Source organism: Apteryx mantelli, chromosome 15, assembly GCF_036417845.1.
Source record: "Apteryx mantelli isolate bAptMan1 chromosome 15, bAptMan1.hap1, whole genome shotgun sequence".
In the NCBI taxonomy this organism is placed as follows: domain Eukaryota; kingdom Metazoa; phylum Chordata; class Aves; order Apterygiformes; family Apterygidae; genus Apteryx; species Apteryx mantelli.
The window spans coordinates 5,293,514-5,319,370 of NC_089992.1; the positions used below are offsets into that span (position 1 = coordinate 5,293,514).

General features: G+C 39.8%; 1 protein-coding gene across 3 annotated transcripts in view; it reads left to right on the forward strand.

Annotated features, from left to right (window-relative positions):
* The window catches only part of LOC106485331 (protein FAM169B-like), a 41,120-nt gene extending 31,416 nt beyond the window's left edge, over positions 1 to 9,704 (forward strand). For 2 of the 3 annotated variants that reach the window (XM_067305278.1, XM_013943663.2), the window contains exons 6-9: positions 2,164 to 2,373; positions 4,790 to 4,918; positions 8,561 to 8,658; positions 9,616 to 9,704. In XM_067305278.1, coding sequence (XP_067161379.1) covers positions 2,164 to 2,373; positions 4,790 to 4,918; positions 8,561 to 8,658; positions 9,616 to 9,621 — 443 coding nt within the window. In that variant the 3' untranslated portion in view covers positions 9,622 to 9,704. The remainder of the gene's footprint in view (positions 1 to 2,163; positions 2,374 to 4,789; positions 4,919 to 8,560; positions 8,659 to 9,615) is intronic. The other variant, XM_067305279.1, reaches the window with a different exon arrangement.
* The last annotated feature ends 16,153 nt before the right edge of the window (positions 9,705 to 25,857 follow it).

Sequence of the window (25,857 nt, forward strand, 5' to 3'; positions counted from 1 at the left end):
AAAGTCTTGCACTGAAATTTAGGAAAAGCCATTCAATAAAGAGATTTGTGAAACTTTGAAATAGGTCTGAAATAGGAAAAAGTTTCCTGACTTGAGACACTGAAAACTAGACTGGGTGGTACACTAGTAAGTGGTATAAGAAAGAAACCCAAGGAGGTCTTGATGGGACTTAACCAACCAAATAAGAAAATGTCTTATTTTCTTCCTTTCCTGGTATGAAGGCATGAATATCTGTTTCCATTCAAACTGTCATATACCTGGATATAACAAGCATAGAATCTTCATAGATATCTTTTAAATATATTAAAAAAAAAAAGGTCAGCAAGAGGTTTCTATGGTGACTTTTTCCCTATATGTAGATAGATGGCACACTAGTACTGATCATTCATTTCGGGGTTGAATGCTTTTGTTTTCAAATAGTTTGGGGTTCTGTTTTTTGTGGCGTTTTGCACTTTAAGGAAGTTGTACAGAGTTGCTCATACACCTCCTGCAGTCGGGCCCTAAATTGTTTAGGGTGAACAGTGGAAGTCTGGACCCTGAATGTCTGTTCTTAATTAACTTTCTCTTGACTCCAGCTTGAGTTTACGATGCATGATTGCAAAATAAATACTTTGATGCTGGAACTATTTTTTTTGACAGTTTTAACTGAGAAATGGTTTAGTCTAATAGTTTGGAGTCTTATACTTGAGTCTATATTTTGTCCTTAAAAGAGCATGTAGACTCTTACGTCATGTCCCCATGATTTCAAGTGACTGACTTAATGTGTTTATTAGCAAGGACTGTCCTTGAATAAAAGCCATGATTTAACATTGATAGTAATTCAGGCAATGGACTTGAAGCACATACATACATGATAAGTTACCACATTTTAGCAGAAATGAATTGACTTACAAAGGAGCAGTTGTTTCTTAAAATAAACCACTCAATAGCTTATGGTTTTATAGCAATGCCCTCAATTACTGTCTATACCAATCTTCCTCCAGAGGTGTGACTTTTGGGTGCTGCAGCATAAGTTTGAGCTTAGGCCGTTGTACTGAGTTTAGCTGTCAGTAGGATTCCACTGAGTGCCTTCCCCATTGTATCTCCTCTTCTTCAGAAAATTGCCGCTTCCCTGCTATGCATTGTGCACTTAGGGGCTGCCCAGCCTCTGCTGTGTGTTTTGAAGGAGGCAGGTGACAGACTTCCCTGCCTCTGGCACAGAGTCGCTGAGAGGGTGTGCAGCCAGGGATCTGCTTCCAGTTTTAGGGGGAGTAACCTCAACACTTATTTTTTTTGTGGATCTCTTACCAGTGAAGGTTTGAAGATGGCTCCTGGGCATGTGTTGACAGATAACAGCAACTGAAAGAGAGAAATATTCTTTTGTACAGTTGTTTATGGAATAGAGTGAATTTGGGGATCAAATACTACTTGAATATGCGATGCAAGTGTTGTATAACTTTCTGACCAGTAATTGTGTAGGTAGGTATGAAAGTGTAAATGGCAGAGCCAGTCAAGAGTCATGCTTCACAATATTTTTGTACCGTGTGGGGAGGCACAGCAGCAAGGTATGCAGAGGCTGAGAGACCCTCTCTTCTTTCCCTACAGTCAGTATTAAATTGCTTGCTTGATCAAAATTGGAGTTTTCTCTGGAAGCCTTTGCTGTTGTCCACTTGCATCAGGCAGTATGCACCTTCTGAATGTTTAGCTCATGCTGTGTTGTGTGGTTCTGTACATTTCATAAAAAGAGTTTAGGTGGGGTGATTTGCCCAAATAGGCGAAAGCTAAAGGAATATATTGAGATTACTTTTCAGAATATTTATCCCTCTTTGGCTGTAGCCCAATTCTTTTCAGCTAACTCCCTTCATATGTAGCCTGTGTACCTAGATAGCCTGAGTGTGAACAATCAGAGTCTGGAAACTATTGTGATGAGACCTGTCAATTGCATGTTAAGCATGTTTGCTCAGCTTGATGGCACAAATCTTCCTCCTGGAAAGTATTTTACTTTTTATTTGGCATCACTACTATCCGTGCAAATGCACTTCAGTTGGAGGCAGCCTTGTAGCCTGTAGAGAGGTATCAGAGCAGTATTTGTGACTAGAATCACATGAGCTGTACAGGGTTTTCTTAGTGCAGTAGTAGCAATTTCATTTTCAAATTCATGTGTTTTTTACTGTCTGCTTTCAGGGAGCCTTTGTGATGGTACTACCAGTCAGTGTTATTTGCTGCCAGTTTTGGATACTATATTTGTCCAGAGAAAGTACAGAAGAGGTGGCCTAGGGATGAAAATGCTACATGATTTCTGTCAGTCTTTTGTGGCTGAGGATGCCTTAGGGATCAGCTGCCCTATTTCTGCTGCCATGTATCAAGGTAAATCATTTGATGTGGAAACATCAGGTAAGGGTCATGTATAATGTATGAATTTCAATATAGTCTTGGTAGGATTTTCTTAACTCTGTAAGAGTTCTGTGCACTCATCTAAACTGAAGGATAATGTTGTTAGCATGCAATTGGTTACTTTTCTTGGGATATTTGGAATTTCCTGGAATTTGGAAGGTAGGCCAATATTTATGCAAGACAAGGAGAAACATAAAACTCATACTGCCTGTTTGGTATTTTGCATTCTTATCTCACTGTCTATAAGAAATAGAACAGTGTCGTTGTAGTAGACAGTGATTTAACAATTTTTTTTTTGACACCAGAGGGAGAAGAATTATAAGATGTTGTCAAGCCTACACTATGCAAATAATGTGCTTGTAGATACTGCATTTGTAGGAAATTGTATTTAACAAGCACTGTACCTGAGCTCTGCTCATTCATCCAGTCTTGTCAGTACTTGTTTCTTTACCAAATCATTGACTATCTTTGAATATTTGCCACTTTTAAAAAATTGTTAAATAGTTATATATCTTTCTCTGTGTTCTGGTTGGAGTTCTGGCTTTGGTAGTAAAATTTTCAGAAAATATCCCTGATAATACTATTTATAAAACTGTATCCTTTAGGAAAAAACATTTTTCTAAACAAATATGCTGTTCCATATGTGCTATAGAGATTTTGCAGTCATTTTGGGGGGTGTTTCTATCAACTATTATGACTTTGCAGTCATTTCCTAGAAAGTATCAACAAAGTTTTAACTGTGCCTATTCTTTCTCTCTCTTGGTCCATATGTGCCATTGAATGTATGCAAATGTATCCCAGGAGTTCCTAAGGTATTGCTACCTCTAAATTCAGAAAAGAATAGTGTTGACACCGTTCTTTTTCTCCACCCAACAAAACCAATTTCTCCTGTCGCAGGCATCACATGGTTTAGAGACTGTGGATCAGAATGCTGTGTTGTTTATGTTAACACTAGTGATATGTTGCAAGACTATGCTTTTCATCTCAGTTAAGTTCCAAGCTAATAGTGAATAAATTTGACTTGTGTCTTATGCTAATCAGGATTTCTGAGTGCTACTTTTATAAAAATACCAGCACTGTAAGTTAAATTTTGACTATATTGAAGTCACTGCCTTTTTTTTATCTTTCATTGGAACTACAATATCGTTCTTGGACAGAGGAATGCAACTTTTTACTCTAAATCTCTGCAGTGAATGTGAGCAGCTTTCCCTAGCATTTTACTTAATGTACTATCAATGCCTAAAAGGGATTAAAAAATCCACTTACCAAATAGCTCTGTTTTGGTATATATGTTACTTTCAGTAGTTTTTACTGAAATGATTAATTTAGATTATATCCTTGGTAAAATTAAGGACAATGATCTGCTCATTACTATAAGGCAAATGTTTACCTACCAGAATTGGAGTTTTCATTTTGACAATCCATTGTTAAATTTAACTGAATGTCAAAGATAAATGACCTATCTAAATTCATTCTGCACTATGATGGACTACAATGGAGAGAGGAATGTATGAAGAAAATTTTGCTGATTACAGATTGTTGTCTCAGTTCTTGAGTTGATAGAATGGTGGTTGAGGAAAGTTCAAAATCCCCATTAAATTTTTTGAGCAGTTTGGTCTTGCAACATATGCCTTCTTTTGACTCTTCAGACATCCTAGAAGGCCTCTAAATAAGACAGTTTTCAGTTTGATAAGATAAGCAACTCAAAATTTGATAGTTTATCCAAATTATACTAATGTTCAAAGCACACAGACTGTGTCAGGAGTCTGTGGGAATATGATTTCTAATGGAAGTTGTACCTTTGACATAGGTACCCCTGCTGTTCCTCTGTCAGGTCTTCCTATTTCATGTTTTCCGCACCCAAAGAAGCAAATTACCCCCAGCAACAGAATACAAGATAGGAGAAGTAGTAAACTGGAGAGTAGTATTGGCCCAAGAACAATCCGATACAAATTTTTTGTTTATAAATTAGAAATTAGAGTAACATTCTTAATCATTAAAACTGGGAGATACTGAAACAGCTTTCATTTCAGAGTAGTGAGGGCAAAAAACCCACACTGCTGTTAATCTGGAACCTGATAAGGGTCTGGAGGAAGTTCTGTAATGCAGTGGCTGCAGAAGTGATGGCTTGGTGGCACAGTAAGTCATTTCAAGTCCTGTATTTCTGCACTCACAAGAAAGTAATCTAGACCAAAGCAGATGGACAGAATTTACTCATGCCCATCTGGGCCATTCCACCTACACTTTCCGTAAAATCCCAGCTAAAAGAGAAAAGGAAGATCAGAAGAGAGAAGGTTTCGAAAGGCATTAATGAAAGTAGTTCATTCTCTGAGAGAATTTCCAAGCTAGACATACTTCCTCTTCCAGTGTACTTTTCACTCATTCATGCTTTTGCCCCTTGGTTTCTCCTGTTCAGTTTGCCAGAAATTCTTGCAGACTTATCCTGAGGAGCAGAAGCGACTGTGGGAGGTGGAAGCACCAGGAGACTGGAGCCAACGAGTGAATATCTGGTTAAAAATTCAGATGGAGTCAGCCCTTTCAGAAAGTGAGTTAAAATGAACAGCGTGAACTTGGCCATGCTAGTTATATAAAGATAAGAATTAAAATCAAAGCTTAGGAAGAATGATAGAATGATGGTTTCTTTGTTTTTTGCGCATGGAGAAACTGCTGAGTGTGCAGTTCAGTTCACTGGTCCTTTTCCAGTAACAGGACCATTCTTCGAAATTATGAGGTAATGAAATTGAGAGGCAGAGCATCTGAGAGATACTGAACAAAGCAAAGTCTTGGCATAAAGTGACTGTAAGTCCCATTGCAGTGTGCTTACAGCGGGGTAGAAGTTAGCCCCAAAAATTCCTGTTGCACAACACAATATCTGGGTTATAGAGAGGGTTTGTTTCTCTCAGATTATTACAAAGGAGAAATTTGTATGGTCAATGGGCAATGTGTTTAATTACCTTCAATTTGCTGCCAGTACCGTTCTTGGATGGAAACACAAACATTTTCATTATGGCTTTTAGAAGATTCAAAGTACTGTCCTACAGGGTAAATCCTTCTTGCTGGGAGCATTTTTGCCTCCTTCACAGCAGGCAGCAACAGAGTAGGAAACCCTTCTGACAGTTCATATGGGGATCTTGTTGATGTAGTCTGTTCAGCTGGCCTTGGGATCCAGACAGGCCCCTCTGCTGCCTGCACACAAGCTGTGATCAGCATTGGATTCCAAAAGAAGGGCACACATTGTCTCTTTCTGGAAGTGCAGCAAGGAGTGCTGCAGAGCAAATTGCTCCCAGGCCTTCCCACATCTATCCTGCTTTGTACTGGCTTGGGGACCTTCAGCTGAGACATTGCATTTCATCTTGTCTGCAGAACCCCACAGGAGAGTTAAGCCAGAATCTTGCCCCAGGCTGGGTTCCTCTGAAGCTATTATATTTATGTTCCTCGTGCTTTAAACCAATAAAAACTGGTGTTGCTCTTTCCTTTAATCCATCTTGTTCAGTTCAGTTTATTAATGGCAATTGCGGAGAACTGTGATCAGATCAGCAAACAGAAGGCAGATCATGGAGGAGAGTATACTTTCTTTTCTCATGTTTCTTTTTTAGCATTGTAATCTTATATATAAACAAGCAAGCAGACACCCCCCCCCCCCCCAAAAAAAAACCTCCAACCCAAAACCCAGGTAAATATGATCCCATCTAAGTGACTGTCATTAAAAAATACAAGTGAGGCCTGGGAACTGCCTTGGGCATTTCTTCAGGTAATTGAGATATTTCTGTTTACAAAAGCAGGAAACCTCCTATATAAACTAGAAATTGGGGTGTCTCATATATAAACTGTGAACCTCAGTGTGATCTCCATAATGGAACAGAGCAGAAGCACGTGAACCTGCCACTAAAATTTATAATAAAAAATCTGCCTTCTAACTGATATTCTCCACTCTGGTGCGCAGCTCATTGGGGATCACTTTCCCAGACACAGAATGTGCTGAGTAGGCTTTATTTCATCTATCTTCAGAGGAAAATCAACTCACTGTAAAAACAGTGTTTAAAAAGTGTAGGTGTGGAATACAGGTATTATATCTGTATTACATATGGAATCTACTTGTGTGCTTCTTGTGCTTGTATTATCCCAGTACTATGTATATTATGCACCCAGGGAAATATTAAAGAAGAGCACAGAACAAGTAACACCTGTTAAATGTAGGGGAGAGTTTCCCTGGTTTTGTTTGGTCCTAAAGATAATGTTGTGCCTGCATGGTTCCCCCTGATAGTTGGTGAGGGAATAACAGGAGAATTTTCCATGGCTTCATGCTATCTGATAATACTAGAAAAAGCAGAAGCATTTTTGAGGGTGGGAGTCCTTTATCATTTGCTATCCAGGAGGATCCATCTTGCTGCTCACTGTATATGTAGAGAGAAGCTTGTGTTTCCAAAATTGTGATGTAGGTGCACAGTGAGGAAAATGCTGTGGGATAGAATGGAACCTGCTGGAGTTGTACCCTTACCTGTTCCATATGCGCACAGTCATTTGGATCTTTGTGGGAGCACTTGGGAACATAAAGCTTCATTCTTCCTTTCTGTGTTATGTGGAGAACAAAACACAGTGTAATTCGGCATTGTCAGCTCCAGTCTGGATCTATGGCAACAACCGTGCACATAAGCAAGTCTCGTTCTGCTCTTAGATCCCCATCCACATGTGCAATGCTATGTTTTGGAACAAGGTTAATGAAAAAATACTGAAAATTCTACATACACTACATTGTTTCCAGGACTCAGGATTTAGTTCTATTAATACTGTTGTAAGAATTTTACAAACATACCTACTCCAAAGAGGTTTCTACAACCCTGAGGTCAAAATTTTAAATTTTGAAAGGTTATGTGGCTGCATCTAGTGGCAGTACAGATAAACTGCAGCACTCTGTATATTGCAACAGACACTTAACTTTGGATGTGCACAGATACACAGACATCTATCTACATCTCTCTCTCTCTCTATGTATACATATATCTATAAAAAGAAGGCTCTTCAGTGTGTCATCACACATAGCTGCAATTATTCAGTCTGAATTAATTCCTGTTGTTTGAAAAATAGATTTATTTACAGCAAATAGTCCCAGTAACAGAAACATAGTGACAAGTATCTCCTGGGGCAGATTGGATGAACAGAAATCATTTAATGTGATTACATGTTTGGGCCCTAGTTGCTGGCATTGAATTAAGCTGTTATAAAGTAGTTTAGTAATATACATAAAGCATATAAATGTGAAGCTAATGTGGAAAATAAGCAGACTGAGCAAGAATTAAAATCAATTTCAAATGATTGCTTATAATCCTTTATGTGAATTGGTCAGAGTATCTGCATTTTCTGAAAGGGAGTTAAGGGATATGTTTTTTGGGGGTGTTGGAGATGAGCAGGCTGTCTATTTAGCAGAACTTTCAAGCTAAGAAAGAGCCAGAGACTTTTTATTTCTAGTGTAGCTGTTCACCTCAGGGGGTAAGAAATAGGTTTCTTAGATTTAAATACTCTCTTGCAATAGGGCAGTAGCACCATCTTGGCTCTGCTAGTAAGGTCTCTACAGTTCAGTATTGTCTGGTCTTTCTTCCTCTCTTTCTCTTCAAATAGTAATCAAAATCAGATCCACTTAGTGCTACTTAGTTGTTCATTGCAAGTTGTAGACAATGTACCTCATTATTAATCATTAAGATTCTTCTGAAACAGTCATCAGAAAAGAAGGCTTACAAACTCTCTTAAATTTATTCCATGTGATATTTTCATCTGTGAGGATGGTGGAAGCTGGGAAAAGGCAAATACGATCAAAAGCATTTTTTGAACAGTTTATGGATGGGAAATGCTTTTATGTGGAAGTTGAAAGATAAATATTCAGATTGCATCTACAAAATATACCACTACATGGTAAGGTTAGTTGGTTGTTTTGGGAACACTTTAAAGGATGAAGCTTTAAAATATTTAAGTGCCATTCAGGAAGCTGCTAGAAAACATAGCTGTTGCATGATCAAACAGGTGCCATTGTCTTCTGTGGCAATGTCATCCATGCACCCTGGTTTGGTTAACAAGAGGGCTTGGAGATCTACAAAGGTAGCATCCAAGTGTGTATTTTGGGGGTGTTTTTAAATGAACTATTGCCATGGATGTATACTAATATTTTTTCATCTTGATTTCTTTCTGGGAAAAGCTGCTCACCTTACTTCTCCAGAGGATGATGAGGGCTCTCAGGTGGAGTATGCTCAAAGCAGTAAACCCAAACAATCGGATGCAGACCATATGAATAAGGTATAGTGACTAATTTATCATTTTATGGCCTGCTTTTTCATCATTGTGTTTTTCCTTTTTAGTAAAGTAGCAAGGTTTAAGTATGAGAGACTGCCACAAACAACCATGGGTGTGTTTTTACTCCTGGGCTACTGATTTGTATTGCTACTCAGTAGTAGTTTGGGAGGCTAAGTGACCCAGGACAGTTCTCATTAAATATTTTGGTTTGATTCTTACTGAGATAAAGGAGCTGTAACCAAGCTGGCACACAGCAGACTCCAAGGATTACATATGAAATGGCTTTCTGAACGGAACTGTGTTGTTTCCTTTGCTTACACAGCGTCTTGAGTGTGACACCTTCTAGAATGAGGTAGCCAAGCTCTTTGCAGTCCTAATTGTTTTCTCCCACTACTGAGCTGCAGATCTGACTATGCTTAGTTTTTTGCGTGATGGAAGACTAAAACAGGCTGAGAGTTTTGAATGAACCCATTCACCCTAAACCTAGTCAGGGGAACGTACACCCAAAGAAACAAATCACAATAATGAAACTTTTTCAAGTAATAAAGAAAAAGGAGAGAGAAGTGGAAGCAAAACAAAGAGCTGTAGGGGTTGTTTCCCCAGCACATTTGGGTTGCTGCACAACAATTAAATCAGTTTGTTTTCTTCAGACGTGGGTCTCCTGGGGGAGCTATGACAGCACTGGCCCCTGTGGTGCACACTCTTGCATTAAGTGCTGTGGTCATGGCTTCAGAGCCCACCCAGTCAGATCAAGGCTCCATGTACTCCCAGTTTTCTTTATGCTGACGCTTCTGGGAACTCAGGCAGAGCAGTGGGAATAAAACTGTTCTATACAAACAATGCGGCTAAGTTTCTTGCCTTGCATGTTTATGGTCGCCTTGGTTGACAAAGGCATTTTATATTAGGATCAAGTCACTGGTTATGTTGTTTGTGTATAATTTGATGTCCCCTGTGTCTCAGTTTTAATTTCAGGGCGCTGAATACATTTCTGGTGTTGGGAAAGTGGCAGGAGATGCCATAGAAAATAAAGATGACACAGCAGTAGCAGCAATGATTCTAAACCCACAGGATCCTGAACAAGAGGACTTGGAACAAGGTGCAGACGATACTCAGCAATGCAAAGGGTTCAGAAAAAGAGCAGGCCCTGGAGACTTAGTTGGAGATAAGGCCAGCAAACAACTCAGAATTATGCCATAACTCCACTCTCAAAAAAGAGCAAAATCACTGTGCGGTCTTAAAAAAATATAATTGACTGTTCTTAATTTGTAACACCAGAGAGATTTCTTCAGGTAAGATATAATTTTTTTTGCAAGGCACATGTTCTCCATCTTGTGTGCTGTTTTAAATAAAGCTCTTGTTTGTTAATTGTCCTTTTCTTTTTCTTCTCACCAAGTAATTAAATAGTAATTGAGCCTAGTTATTTCCCTGCTCTGAAAAGATTTTAATGGATTGCATGAGATGTCCAAAAGGGAATAATTGGAAGGCTTGTAGATACTGATGTAAGAAGATATTTCTATGGAAACCACATTCTGCATTATGGAAGAGAGATACTGCAACACAAGTTGGTATCAGAATGACAGCTGTAACCTTCCTTTCAAAGAGAACAATTGATCTTGAATTGCTTTCATTTGAGCTTTTCTAGCAGAAAAATCTGCCTTAAACCCTGTAGTGGACAGGAGGGCATACAAACTCTGTAGTCTACGTTAATGCACAAAAAGTTTGGTACAGAGAGGAAAGGTGAGTAAGCTATGGACCATAAACTGCCTTTAAGTTCAGACATTGTGATCATGCTTTGTGTGTAATTTAAAGCACGGAACTTTGTGTGGATTACAGATTGCATGTTTTATTTCATATAGGCTCCTTCCTAATGTTTTGCATTTGATAAACTTTAAAGTATAACATATTTCACCAGATGAATCAAGTTATGGCTTGGTAAAGAAATTTTCTTCTTTCACCACAGGATGATTCTGTATTATTATTTTTTTTTTTTAGTGAGGAATTTCTAGTGCTTTATTTTTTAGCAAATAAATCAATGTAAAGCAGTACTTAATTCTGTAGCGCAGAACAGCCAGTTTCTGTAACAGCGTCAAATATATTCCTTAGTGCCACCAATGAATATTGTATTAACGGTTAAGGTGAACTCTTAAGGGTCAGATATTTAGTCCATTGGAGGAGAAGGCTGTGCAAAGAGGTGAGCCCAGCGGTGCATGGCAGTTGGGTCTTGATGCACTTGAATAGATTCAGCAGCCTGTAATTCTTAAGTGGTTGTCTTGAAACAACGAGAGGTAGCTATTTGTTTCTGGAAACGAATCCAGCATTCCCAGGGAGGCTGTTCTATAGGCAGGCTATGTATTGTAAGGATGAATATTTTTCACCCCTGGGTTGCCTAATTCCTCGCATGTAGTCCTGTCGCCCTGGTTCTGTTTAAGGACCATAGGCTGTGAATCGACATAGCTTTTAATCATGTACCCAAGTAACTCCTCCTATGTTCAGCTGCACAGTAAACCATATGCTTAAGGCACACCAAAATCAGACCTTTCTAGGCATCTCTTCCAAAAAAAAAAAGGGGGGGGGGAGAATGAAAAAAAGCTATAATTGGAACTTACAAGTTTTTGCCAAGAAAAGTAAAACACTGAATTATGTGCCAGCCTTAATCATGTTGCTATGGTTCTCTTGTCTCAAGGAGAAAACATTTAGGGCTAACTTCATAATCAGTTATCTCTGGGTGATGGAGATAACTGATTATGAAGGTTATTGGTTATCTGATTATTGGCTGATCCATCAAGCCTAAAGTGGATAATATAAAGACTGCTAGAAACAGTGTCCTCTTGCCTAGAGGCCTACATTCTGACTCTGTGTATGATTAAATACATACAGCTTTATTTTTTTAAAATATAATATATACTAAGAGTTGAAAGGCCAGTTGGTCCTAAGCATGATAGAAAATGAAGATTACATCTCTCTTCATGATAGTTGATTCTAGAGTTGTGTTAGCCCGCTCTGATAACTAGTTTGCACGTAGCAGGCTGTATTATAATTGTCAAGGTAAAGGAAATCAGAATTGTTTCAGCAAGTGGGGATTAATAGTAATTTTTGTCTTATTTGAATCTTTCAAGAAAACTTTATCAAAGAATGACCCAGCATACTCCATTTGAATTTGTATTAGAATAAATAAGATGGATAAGGTACTAGGTGTGGAATGGGCAAACATCTAATTTAATTAAATTAATGCTGTATCTAGGGACGCTTTGAGTCAGAGGAAAAAACAACGATTTTTCAATATCCCCCAATGGAATTTCTGTTTATGTCTCTAGTATCTAGGAATCCACTGGCCACTTTAACAGCCATTTTATTGGCTGTTCTCAGAGAAAAGTTGCTTCTTTCCTCTGTGTAAGAATTTTTTTCCCTTAATTCTGTTCAGCTTTTTATTTTCCAAGTAACATTTCCATCATAAATGGTCATCACGGCAACTGGGCATATCACAGAAGTACGCAAAGGTGCAGTCAATGAGATAGTATTGGCAGATGGCTGGATACTTCCTAATCAAAGAGAGCTCCAGATCTGGAGCTCTCCATTCCTTTTCCGTAGCAAGAGATAATTGATGGTCATGTCATCCTTCTAATCAAAGCCTGTGACAATTAGGAATGTTCTGCATTCAGTTCATCTGCCCATTCTGGCAAATGAAATGCATCAAGTAGAAACAGTAGAATAAGGGAAGACAGACATGCTCATTATCTTTATGCAGTAAAGAACCAGAGCCAGGAGTGCTGAAGTCCTGTTTAGAAGTACTAAACTCTTGTGCTACAGCCTGCAGGATGACACACTCCCTGTTCTTTCAGGAATTTTGACTTAGACAATTAGTCTGAATACTGATTTTGTTTTGGTTGGTTTTATTTTGTATTATTGCTTTAAGGTATCTGATTCCTTTAGATGCTTGGACCTGCAAATTGCTCCTGGCATTCTGAAACACTTCTTAGTGAGATCACATGAACCCTAGGAAAGTCTGAAGCAGGAATAGATCTTACATCTTTAGTGTGTTAACAGAGTAAATTATAAAAAAACTCAACACAAACATCATCTTTGTCTCACAGTGAAAATTCTGGAGATAGGATAGGATGGTTTCAGAATGTTGGAAAAGTTGGCAAAAGAATGACCATTCCAACTTCTGGACTTAGGTTTTCAAAACCTTTGATTTTATTTCTCTCTGGATCTACGCTCTGGTGCATGTGGCTTGACACAGTGGCATTTCTGCTTAAGAAACAAGAAGGTAAGTGTGTGTGTGTGTGTGTGTGTGTGTGTGTGTGTGTGTGTGTGAGAGAGAGAGAGAGAGAGAGAGAGAGATGGCAGAACTGCTGAAATGAAATTTGTACCTATCGTTCTTATGAGCTATAGTTACTTAAATCTGGCTACAAGTAAGATGTTAGACATCAGTAGTGTTAGCAGTGATCCGGAGGTGTATGTGCCGACTAAATACTTTATTTGAATCGCTCTCAGAAAAAGGAAATGTATGGATTTTAAGACTAGAAATTTCATTATGCTCATCTGTCGTGATATTTTACATAATTTAAGCCAGACAGTTTCATGCATGGTTCCTGTATCAAAAATCATTGGTTTTGGTTGAAACAACTCATTTTTTAGAAAGATAATTTTGATTTGACAGTTTTGATTTTCAGATGTAGGGCAGTGGGAAATCTGCCACGTTCTTGGGCAAGCTGTTCTAAAGTTTCATCACGTTTACAAGTGCACCTGATTTTCTTTTCTGAATTCATTTTGTTTTAGTCTTCAGTGATGGATTTTTCTCTTCTGTTTAATGCTGAACTACAGCTCTGGTACTATCAGGATTCTTTCTATGAGGGGATAGATACCTTCTGACCCAGTCATGCCTTCAGTGAACAATGTTGAATTTCTTTGGGTCCGTCTTTGTGAGGCAGATTTTCCTGACCTTGAATCATTCTTGTTGCCCTTTCAGAGACATTTTCTATTTTTTTAAATTCCTCTTAGAAGCCTGGATCATCAAAGACCAGGGGTCCATTCATGATCTTGCTGACCATTGCGTATTAGCATTTCTCTGCTGCTGAAACCTGTGGTTGTAAATCATCACAGGATTTTTTCACGCTTTTGGATGCAGAATTGCTGATTTTCAGTCTTGATGGTGAGCTTGTACTGTAAAACTGAAACAATACAGAGGAATTAAGAGGTATGTATTTCAATATGGTGTTTTTAATGGTTTCAGTGACTGCAGCATAGTACTGAAGTATGTGTTGAGTCAATCCAGCGTCATCTTTGTTGTTACCACGAGATGGCACCATTATATAGCTTAACATTGCTGTCGTGTCTTGGGTGCTTCAGATAGTGCCCAAGTTTAAAATATGTCACTGGTTGGCTTGACTTCTTAAGAGACAGGTTACTGGTTCAGAGAAAGGAAGATTAGGGTACAGTAAAGCTTGTCCTCGTATTTGCCATTCAGTCTCATTATGTCTGTGGAGGTTGTCTCAATGGCCCAGAGTTAATGCTTTCAAATGTTTGTGAAGCCAAAATGAAGTTATAGAGTAGCACAAACTACAAGCTGCACCCAGATTGTGTCCCTTTGTACTCCTGTCTCAACAGAAAGCCTGAGCAGGAGTTTTTCCATGTTGTGTTTCATGGTTTCCCAGCACTAGATGATACTGCCTCAGTTCTCAGTTGTGTTTGACAGATAACTTGAGCATATAATTTTCTGTTTTCAACCCTTCTGTTTGCTACACACTTAACCTCAGAGTCCTACAAAGCACTTTCTTTGCCTTTTTTCATGTAATAACTGCTGCCATGTGATATGTTGTGAGTGGGCTAAGCATTAGAAAAGCAAAGATGGGTTATATGCACCTTAAAGGCTATGCCTTTAAAGGCTAAAGGCTGCTATGTTTTCTACGTGACCATTCCAAAGGTGAGAAGATCAGATTAAGCAAGTAGATGATTTAATTTAATTTTAGTTTAATTTTTTTATTCTTTAAGTTTTGAAATTTTTAACTTTTAGTTTAGTTTAATTGAAATAATAAAACCTGAGTGGAATGATAAAAGTTGTGCATTAAAGGCAGCTCTCCATCCTAATCAAAAATTGTAATGCAAACATATCAAAGCAAGTAATTTGCTCTTTCACTTGATCTGTGCAAGTGTAATGCTAGCTCTTTTTTGGGGATGATTTCATTTGCCAGTCCTCCAGGCCTGCAGGATCATGCTCTGTGATTACTGTGGCATAATACATCCATCTGCTAAAGGATGAGAACTCTGGCCAGATCTTAGTTTACCATATCACTCCCATCCCCGTCATGACATTAATGTATTATGGTATCTGTTTGAACACTCACTGACCTTTCATTAAGGATCTGCTAGATGCCATTTTACAGATGCTTCTGATGCCTTCTTTCTGCTACTGTTTTTGTGTAAAGGTTTTGGAGGTTTAGAAATACAGATTAAACACTTGTGAAATAATGAGTTTACATCTACATTCACAGAATCACAGAATCTTTGAGGTTGGAAGGGACCTCTGGAGATCAAGTCCAACCCTACTGCTCAAGCAGGGTCACCTAGAGCACGTTGCCCAGGATTGTATCCAAATGGCTTTTGAATATCTGCAAGGATGGAGATTCTGCAGCCTCTCTGGGCAACGTGTTCCAGTGCTCAGTCGTCCTCCCAGTAAACAAGTTTTTCCTCGTGTTCAGACAGAACTTCCTGTGTTTCAGCTTGTGTCTGTTGCTTCTCGTCCTATCACTGCGTACCACTGAGAAGAGTCTGGCCCCGTCCTTTTTACACCCTCCCTTCAGATATTTACGCACATTGATAAGATCCCCCTCAGTCTTCTCCAGGCTAAACGGTCCCAGCTCTATCAGCCTTTCCTCATACGAGAGATTCTCCAGTCCCTTAATCATCTTGGTGGCCCTTCGCTGGGCTCACTCCAGTGGCTCCATGTCTCTCTTGTACTGGAGAGCCCAGAATTGGACACAGTACTCCAGATGTGGCCTCACCAGGGCTGAGTAGAGGGGGAGGATCACCTCCCTCGACCTGCTGGCAACGCTCTTCCTAATGCACCCCAGGATACCGTTGGCCTTCTTGGCCACAAGGGCACATTGTTGGCTCATGGTCAGCTTGTTGTCCACCAGGACCTCCAGGACCTTCTCCGCAGAGCTGCTTTCTAGCAGGTCAACCCCTAGCCTGTCCTGGTGCATGGGGTTATTCCTCCCCAGGTGCAGGACCCTGCACTTGCCTTTGTTGAACTTCATGAGGTTCCTCTCTGCCCATCTCTCCAGCCTGTCCAGGTCCCTCTGAATGGCAGCACAGCCCTCTGGTGTTTCAGCCACACCTCCCATTTTGGTATCATCAACAAACTTTGTGAGGGTGCACTCTGTCCCTTGATTACTTGATTATGAGAAGTGAGGCATCCAAGATGGCATTGAAAGTAGACAGCAAAACTAAGAAAAAACAGGCTAACTTGTCTGAACTCATTAGTCTGAAAAACAGACTAACTTGGCACCTTTGCATTGGCTACGTCCAACCTGCAGGTTCAATGGCGTCCTTAGAACTGAGTGCCTGCCTGACGTAGTTGGGATTGATTCTATTTAAATGACCCATGTTCCTAAAGAAAGTCTTGGCAGGTCAGTAAAACACAGTACCTGAATCAGAATCATTTAGGGATGTTCAAATTACATTTTAGTGTCCTTTCCTATGGATGAAGAAGAGATGCAACAGTCTAAACTTCCTATCTTCCTGTGCCTAACTGGATTCTTGTTAACATTCACATATCAAGGATGCTGCAAATAAAGAAAAAAATAACATCTGAATAGAAGTTCCGTTTGGGCAAACCTAACATGCAGCTGCATAAATAAAGAACATGTCAAGCTATAGTTAGTTGTTTGGTTTTGACTTGGTCCTTCCTTTATGTATATATATTTTGTTATGGATGAGCATGCAATAAAATCTAAACACACAGAAGACAAAATTAGAAGTTTATAATTAGCTTCCTTTTCAATTTGTTTCCTCTTGCAATCTGACTTGATGGTAAAGTTCCAGTTCAATCTGCTCTCTTTGCCTTAGACTTTATCCTTCCTGTACTGAATTTTTCTGTTGTGAAGGTTGGTGGGGGTTTTTTGTGGTGGTTTTTTTTTTGAAGCAATCTTTTTGGTTTTAATTAAAATAGAAGATTCCATTTTTGGAATATCAATAACCTCCATCTGGAAGGATTCTTTTCTCCCAGCCACCTGACACTCAGATGAAGTTGAAGTTTTTTTTTTTTCCCTTCCTCTCAGGGAGGAGATCAGAGGTTGCCTTCACTGTGATGAGTACATTTGGGGATGTCGTTATTCATTCACAGGCATCTGATTTGTAAATTAATAGCTCAGTCTCTCTGGATTGTATTATGTTAAAGGTCAGTGTCTATGAGAGAAGGAGCACTCTGGAGCTGTGTGTGCCCTCTGGTCAACATGAGTGACCTCAGCTTAACGGCTTTAGCTCCGTGCTGCTTTTAGAAGATACATATGTGCGGCATACCTACAATCCTCCTACCTGGAACCTGTAATCCTCTCCCAGCTTTCTGTAAGGAGTGGGGATGGAGAAGAGAACAACCCTTCCTGAAAGGATTAGTTGAACTGACTAATTTTCTATGTTATTCTGTGCTTGGCATGTGCCATCGCTTCCAAGCCTGTGATAACTATCTTAACTAAGATGCATTTTAGGCAAATCCTGTCTTCAAGCTGCACAATATGAAAAAAGCCTTCTGACTCCCCCACCCTCTCCAGATCTTGGGGCTGGCTCAGTTTTTTTTAAAGCTATTTCTCTTGTGCTGCATGCAGAGCCCATCTGCTGTAATACAGACTGAAATGCTGCTTTTATTCTTGTTTGCGTAGAAGGTTGGTGGGTAAATCAATTGGAGTGAAAGACGTATTGTGCCTCTTTGCTCTGTCATGAGCACAAATATCTTCCTTTTAAAGCATCTCTTGGTAGAAGCCAAAGCCTTTGGCACAAGCCACCTCTGCTAGTTTGACCTCTTTTGTGCATCTGGAATGGAGGAGCAGCTCTGAGAAGTGCGGAACAAAACCAGCAAAATAGCAAGAGAAAAGGTCAAGAAGGGGTCTTGCTCCCTGTAGACATCAGAAGTTTCTGCAAGATGATATTTAGCATGTCCTGCCTGAACAGTTAAGGCATCAAAGACACTAGCACTTCCATAGGTAATATCCTTGTGAGTTGTCAAATAGATCGCAAAGCACATTGCTGTGCTGGACTGGGGATGGGAGGGAGAGACCTTATGTCTTACTGCTCGTTGAGGTAGCTGACACTGAGAGCTTCAGAGAGCCTTTGGCCTCCAACAGATGGGTGTACCGTGCTGTGCTCTGTCCTTGCCTGACTTTTGACTTACAGGCTTAGGCTTACAGCATGATGCTGCAGTCCTGCAGAGGAATGGGAAAGTGGGTTTCTACCGAAGGCAGAGCTGACATCAGTTACAAGCAATAGAAGTGCATGATTTTTGCCTCTGTATTTTTGCCTGGTCACAGGCTTGCAGTGATTTACTCTCAGACCAGCCAGTCTGTTTGATGCAGCATGATTACAATGACAGAGGTGATCCCCTGTCCCCTCCCATTCTAGCAATGGGATCTGAAGAGGAGTTAAAATATGGTCTGATAATTCACCTCTCAGCTTAACAGGGTCAGAACAAACAATAACGCCTGTTTTAGCCAAGGAAAAAAGGCACTGGTATTAGAAATCCAGGAGGCAGCCAGTATTCTGCTGCTCAGGGCCTCAGAAATGCTGGCAGCTTTGATGTTAGATTATTCTGTAGCTATGTAACAGTGGATTGGTGTAACTCATATCAGAAAGAAGCATTTTTGCCAAATCCCATGGTTGAACCCCTGCCCAGGACAATAAGCTCATATGGTGATGACATGGGCTGAGTTGTGGTTTCATTGTTGTTATAGATTTTTCACAGTCCCCTGGTTTCATCTGCAATTTTTCATGCACAGGCGCAGCTCTGCTTTTCTCCTTTTGTATCCTATCCAGGCATGGAGTCTCAGACAAGTCTGCTTTCCCTCACCAAACTCTGCCAATATCTGCTATCAATTCAAAATGACTTAGCCTGGATTCACTTGTCCTTGTTTAAAATTAAACATGGGCTGCCGGGTTTTGTATATAATGCCTGAAAGAAAAGAAAAAAAGAAAAGAAAAGAAAAGAATCAAATGCAGAACAGAGCTCACCTGATGTAAAGGCCCATGGTAAAACACCAGTCTGGCTAAAAATGAAAGATCTTTCCTGAGTCCTGGGACATTTACAGGGTGAAACTCACTGTGCTGCTGCTATCTGATGCCAGCCTCTCTCCTATCACAAGTATATCAGCATGCGTCAGTGCTGCCATTCTAGCCGCAGGCTGTGGGTAGTTTGAGCCCCACTGGGACCTGACAGTGGATGTTATTGATGGGTGCCACCATCCTGCTCTCTGCACTGCTAGTGAGGGACCAGTGCGAACCCAGGGATGCTCGGGCTAAAGTTAGTTATCAACTGTTAGTATTATTAGTTGAGAAATGCCACTTGAATCCATGGCTCCTGGTGCTGGAAGAATGAACCCACTGTGAGCAAAAATTAGCCAGGATATATTCTGGACTTTATTAAATTTCTTTAAAGCATTCCAAGTCACTTGCAAAAGCGTAGATGAGCTTTAGCAAGATGATAGGTTAAAGAAGCAAATGAGAACATTGGACTGGAGATACAAGGGTGATGAATTAGAGTGCCTTTGTGGAAGTAAGTCTCTTTCTGCATCAAACTGTTGTTTCGACCTTCCTAATTAATGTTGTTGTTTTTCTTCTTACTGTAATATAAGCTGTCCTAGCCTGACCTATTGGTTCACAAGATAAAAGGGGTTAGCGAATCAGGATGGAGATCCCCTCTACTGGCTTATTCAAATCTTTACTAAAACTGTAATATCCACAAACACAAATAGAACAACACATCTAAGAATTATGTATCTCAGAGTTTAAAGATGGGGGGTTAAAAGAAAGAAATAGTCCATGTTGCTTTGAGGTTATTTTGAAAACTGAAACTGAATAGGTCAGTACCCCTTAAGCTTTTTGGTCTTTAATTCTCTTAATGGTATGACAGCAATCGTTAATTGTATTATTAAAAAAGCTTTGAAGACTGTATTAATGTAATGTGACCTCAGATCAGTCAAGATCACATTTTCATTATGATTAATAGATTCCTTGTCCTGAAACATTGATCTCATCTTCAGTTGAACATGTCGGCTGGAGAGTGGATGTTTTCACTTCTGAGCAGTAGATGGCAATATTGTATTTCATTCTGCAGTGTACTCTGCTATAAATGCTCACCTCAGAAAGGGGCCATGAACTTTTTCCCTCAGCTTCCAAGACTGGTTTTGCACTTATACAGTATATTAAAAATTCCAGCAGCAAAATAATTCGAAATTACATTTTGAATCCAAATTTTTTCAGAGTCTGGTGTCAAGTGCCTAACTTACAAACTGGAGCACCCAAACTGCCTGATCCTGTGTGCTAGCTCTGAGAATGAGCATTTGCATGCTATGGAGCATCAGCTTTTTCTCTCTAGAAGCTGCAAGATATGACCCCTGGAACTAACATCATCCACTTGATTGCAGTCCAGTTCTTCTAGCTCTTTGGTGGGTTTTCTACCTTTGATTGCATCAACAGAGCGAAAGCTGTCAACTCTTTTAGTTTATAGCATGATTGTGGAAGTTCAGAAAAGTTCTTAGATAGCATGTTGTTCTCTTTTGTACCATAATATTTGGACAAACTTTATCGTAGGTTCTGGAGAGGATGAGAAGAGGTGCTTTACAAACAGCTAGGACTCAGAGTGGTGTGTGTTACAGGGTCTCACGCACACTGACTGTGCTGTGCCCTGATGTGCTGTGCTGCTGGGTAGGCGGACAAGGATTTTGGAAAGGAAGTGACATCTGGGGTCAACAATTAATGAAAACGAAATATGCTGTGGCAGCTTGAAGATACCACATATGTAAAATGCTATTCCTTTATTGTCCTGTGGGCATATGCCCACATATGTGGGCATGTGTCTCCACAGCTTGGTGAGGTACCAAGGTAATTGCCTTAAAATTCCTTGCTACACAAGGTGTTGCAGGATGGTAGCACACACACCAAGTGATGGGAAGCAGAGGGGCGCACTGACTGGTGTTAAAGCTTCAGTGCCACTGACTTATCTATAAATAACTGCTGTCTGTTGTAATTGGTCACATCACAGTCCATGGTGATCTTTTATATTATTGCTGGCTGCTGGAAAACTCCCAGAGGCATAAAATAGATACCAGGAGGATCCTGCATCCAGCAGTGTGTTTCCCCATGCGGCACAACATGGTAAAACAGAAACAGTGTTTACAAGAAGATGATGAAGAATTTTCTGTAGCAGGAAGGATGAAAAAAGAGATTGCATCTCTGAAATGATAGCAGCAGGTCATCTCTTATGCAGAATATTGCTGGGTCTTGTGGAAAGAAAATCTTCATAGGATTTCTAGTGGTACACTGAATGGGTATTATTTGCCTCTGACTTACATATGAGTATTTTTCAGCTCTTCACAAAATGACGATAGCTTGCAAGAAATAGATAGCTAGAGAAAGAGAAGTCATTTGCTGGCTAACATGAGATGTGTGGGGGTGAAATACATAGTATTCTCTATTCTGAAGGATTCAGAATACTTCACAGACCAAGAATGACAAATGATACGTGCCGTCCTCCCTTGAATGCATTCAGCTATGGGGTGAACCACAAAACTGAGGTGAAGCTGCACAGCACTAGGAGTCAACAGTTTTATTTAGGGAGGGCAGAAAAACACCGGATGAAATTAGACATGCAGGAAGGGATGTGGGTGTGAAGGATGGAATTGCCAAGCTTTGCTCAGTAGAGAGCATTTGAAATCCTAACTCTTTTGAGAGTTGAGAGCTGTACTGAGTAACTGTAGAGTTCTAGTGGTCTAAGGTTACCATGTGAGTGTGGGTTTTTTTTTTAATTAGTATTTTAAAAATCCACACTTAATTTCTACCTCCATTTTAAGCTGCCTTTGGCCTGCTACAATATACAGTGCAGTCCACTACATGCAGTAGAGAATGCATGCTTCACTGGCCTAATAAAAACTTGCTTATGTTGGCAAAGAATTTATTAGAACTGAAATCTTTCCAGCATTACACAAATACTGGCACAGAGATCAGGACTGTGGAGGGCCTTGTCAACAGCCTCTCAATTGACTTTTACTGACTGATATCTGAAGATTAGGTGATATTGTAGGGCATTTAATTTAACAAAGGATTGCTGTGAGTTCTTAGCTTCTACTTTGGGTATCAGCTATCAGTAGGAATTCTTTGGTTCCAGCAGTTTGGTTCTTTGTGATTGGAAGGAGAATTGAAAGTCCACATAGCTTTGGGTCCGAAACATATGCCAGGACAGTGTCAATGTGACAGAAGTGGGGTAAAAAGTCCACAGGGAAGAGAGCAGCAGGATGCCTTCTGTGGCCTCAGACAGTCACACCAAGTGATTCCTGGGGCCTTGTTTGAAAGCAGATTATATTGCTAGCTGTAAAAAGACAGAAACTGCACAAAAGCCACTTCTCACTTATGAAAAAGCCGAGGCTATTCTGGCATGCATTTGCTCATCCAGGAGAAAATTACCCTGCTGTGACTGGCAAGGATGCTTAGCTGTAGTAAGGACATTACCTGCTCAATATACTGAGTTCTCCAAAGCAATGAAGTGTCTGGCCCTGATCCAGCAGAGCACTCTAATAACATGAGGCTAGTCGAAGACGAATGCTTGTTGATCTTTAGCCTCAGTGTCCGCCCTTCTATATGACAGTGTCAGTGGATGAAGATGTATACCCAGGGCCAAATTCAGACCACCTGCTTATGTGTTGAACTCTCCTTGGCTTCTTCCAGCCAGGATCCAATAACTCTGTATATAGTGGGTGCTCTGAATTGTTCATTGTGCTCATGAAGTTAAATACCTGTGTTTATCTTAGGTGCCATCATAAGGCCTATGCATATGACCTGCATATGGCCTATGTATATGGTTTGGTCTTAAAATACTGCAACAACAATGTAGTAATGATTAATTTATAGCAATTGCCTCTCAGCCAGTTAAAAAAAACCAAAACACTAGAAATAAATTGTGGGTGTAATTAGCAATTGATAGAATAGACTGGAGAAATTGGATGAAGAACTTTAGAAACATCTGAAAATCCAGATGAAGACTTACAGAGGTTTGCCTTCATTTGAAGACTGCATAAGTAAGAATTCAGCACTGAGATTCCTCAAGTTCAGAAGGGAACAAAACTGAGAAAAGACAGTATCTGGTCAGAAATGGTAAAGTTAGTGACCTGCTAGAAGGAGGAAAGCTCTGGAACTGTAAAATTCCAGCCAGAAACAATGCTGCAGTTGAGAAAATGAGTACATCTGAAGTAGCTCCTGAGATCCAGGAGTAATCCTGAGTAATCAGGTTGTACTGGGATAAGACAACAACGAAACAAAAACTATGTTTGGAGAAGACTGCAGTGTTCTTCTGCAAACTGCGATGGGAAAGCTTTCCTCAGTACCCATCTTTGAGGACTGTGTGCCAGAACAGAGCCCCTCCAATCTTCTGAAGTCAAACTTGGCTTTCCAGGCTAATCCCTGCTGCTCTGGCACTTTGCATAAAGATAAAGTAAGATGGTGAGACACCTTCTTCCTCTTTCTCTTATTCAAGCAGTTTTTTCTCTTTCATATGACTGGTTCCCATTGAAAGTAGCTAACTTTGGGAGAGGAGGGGTGTTTCAGCTCCTAGATTGCTGGTGTAGGGTTAGATTTTTGTTTCACTGATAGTTATTGTTGCTGTAGTCTTCAGGTACCGGGAGAAGAAATGAACAAACTCCTCTGACACCAGTTTTCACCATGACAGTAATTTGAGTAGAAACAGCTTTGCCTACAAATAAATAAATAAATAAATAAATATTATATGAAAAGCTTCAGTTGGAGCTGCCATGTTCACTCTTGTTTCTAAAGCCCCCACAGGCCATGTCACATATGTGGGTCATGAGGTCTATTGATTATGTGTCAGACCCTTAGGTGTCAGTAATCAATAACACTAACCTGCAGAAAACGTGGCTGAGATTTGCTAAACCAACTCTTCACATTGTTCTTTTTCTTATATTTAAGTTTTCTGCGCCTTGCTAATAACAGAATGAATACCAGCTAAGGCAGGGGAGACAATACCATAATTTGGCTACCAACTCATTTACTGTCCACTTTCATCTGATTCTGCATGACTCCTGGTGAGATGACAGGGTGAGGAGGGGCAAGACAGGAAAGGGTATTTCCAATTGAATGGCTTCTGAGAAGTAGAAATGAAAGTGATTGAGTTGGGAGGACCTAAACATTTTGACCCTGACGGCTTATTAATATTTAACGAGGTGCCAGATTTTTCTTTGACACTGGAAATTGTTGCGACTGTCTGTCTCCAGCAGACTGAGTCTGCTTTCTCACTCCACCATATCTAATGTACCTGCTTTCTGTCTCGAAGAGTCCTTATCCACAAATGCTTCCTTTATTTGTGAGAATAAAGAAAACGTAGTTTGGCTGATTAAGTTGAGAGTTTTTTCATTCAGACTTTGCATCTCTTTATGTTCTCAGTGGGTCACTGAGCAGACTGTAGTTTTCTTGTGTTGATTGTGGTTTTTAGAGTCATTCTTCAAATAACTTTGACAAAACATTTTATTTATTTACCTTCTTAGTCTGCAGATTGCTTGTGAGACTGACAGGTCTTTGAAATGCGAGCAGCTCTGATGAGAGAAATTTAAAAATTTTGAATTTGTATTCTTGTTTTTATTCGTATTAATGTGAAACCTCAAGACTGTGTGTGAAATTGGGATCCTATTGGGGATGGGAGAAAAGTCTCTGCCATAAAGATAATGCAGCATTGAATGAGTAATACTCAATAGAGGAGATGAAGATTAGAAGAAAGTAGTATCTTTATATATTATTTAGGTGGTATGCATCCCTGCTCTTTTGGTGCCTGTCTCTCTCTCTTCATTATTGAGGCTGATTAGCTTTCTAATGTAGATGCATAGACCTAAATGACTCTTCCAAGATCACATAGAAAGGCTGTGGTAGGGCTGGATATTGAACCAGTTTCCCAAATCTCAGTCCAGTGTCCTGAATATGTAAAAAGGGGCTTTCAAACAACCTTAAGCATTTATCTTTCCTTCCTCCCAATTAAGTCAATGAAAAAATCTCTTTACTAAAGAGTTATTTCTGTGCTAGTCTGAGAGACAGGATCTCTGGATTAGAGGGAGCTTGTGTTGGGCTTTAGAAATTTCCAACCAAGATCATAAATTCTAAATGCTGTTTCTGTGAATGTTCCGCAGCATGGGTGTAAACTTTGAGATCTCAGAGTTTAAGTATTTAGGGATTCACTTGGACTTACTTGTCAGTCTACTTTGGTAATTTTTTCATTGCGTCCCATGTCAAGGTACTTCTTGTCTGTTTTGCTGGTTTGAAGAGTAGTCCAGAATATCTTTTAAAATTTTATATTATTTTTTACTGCTCCAACTGCTCTGTAAATTCTGACTGATAATTCATATGTTCCTCTTTAATATAACTAAGCAAACATTTGGTGATTTGAGTTTACAGTGTGTATTTATGCCCTGCCATTGGGGAATCAGCTTCCATTTTGCATTTAGAAAGTTTTAAAATGAAACCTGAAAATATTTTCACTCTCTTTACAATGTTTAAATTACAAAGCACCCTGTTGGTGCCCTGAGCTCTCTGCATTGCATAAAATCAGTCATTTCAATGGTAATCCAGTTACAACTGTGCTCAATTACCCACTTGTACTATGAGTTGCCAAGTATTTGCCTAGTTGCAGAGGATAAAACCTGTTTGGAAAAATCAGTATTTGGGTAAAAAGTAAAGGAGGGGTAAGCTTGGAGGGAAAGGCTACCGAGGGGAGGAAGAATGCTTGGAGCTGAGAAAAGGGGCACTGCAAGAGAGAGGGGTATTAGGAAGAGACATGACAAATGCGGAAAAGACAGAGAAAAATGAAAGAAAAAAAACAAGAAGAGAAAATATGAAGGTAATATGGCCTGGTGGATGAGGAGATAGTCCTAGCAGACAGAAGAGGAGATTTATGTCCAGCCTGCCAAGCGAACTTTTGAGTAACTGTGGACCATTTGTATCACC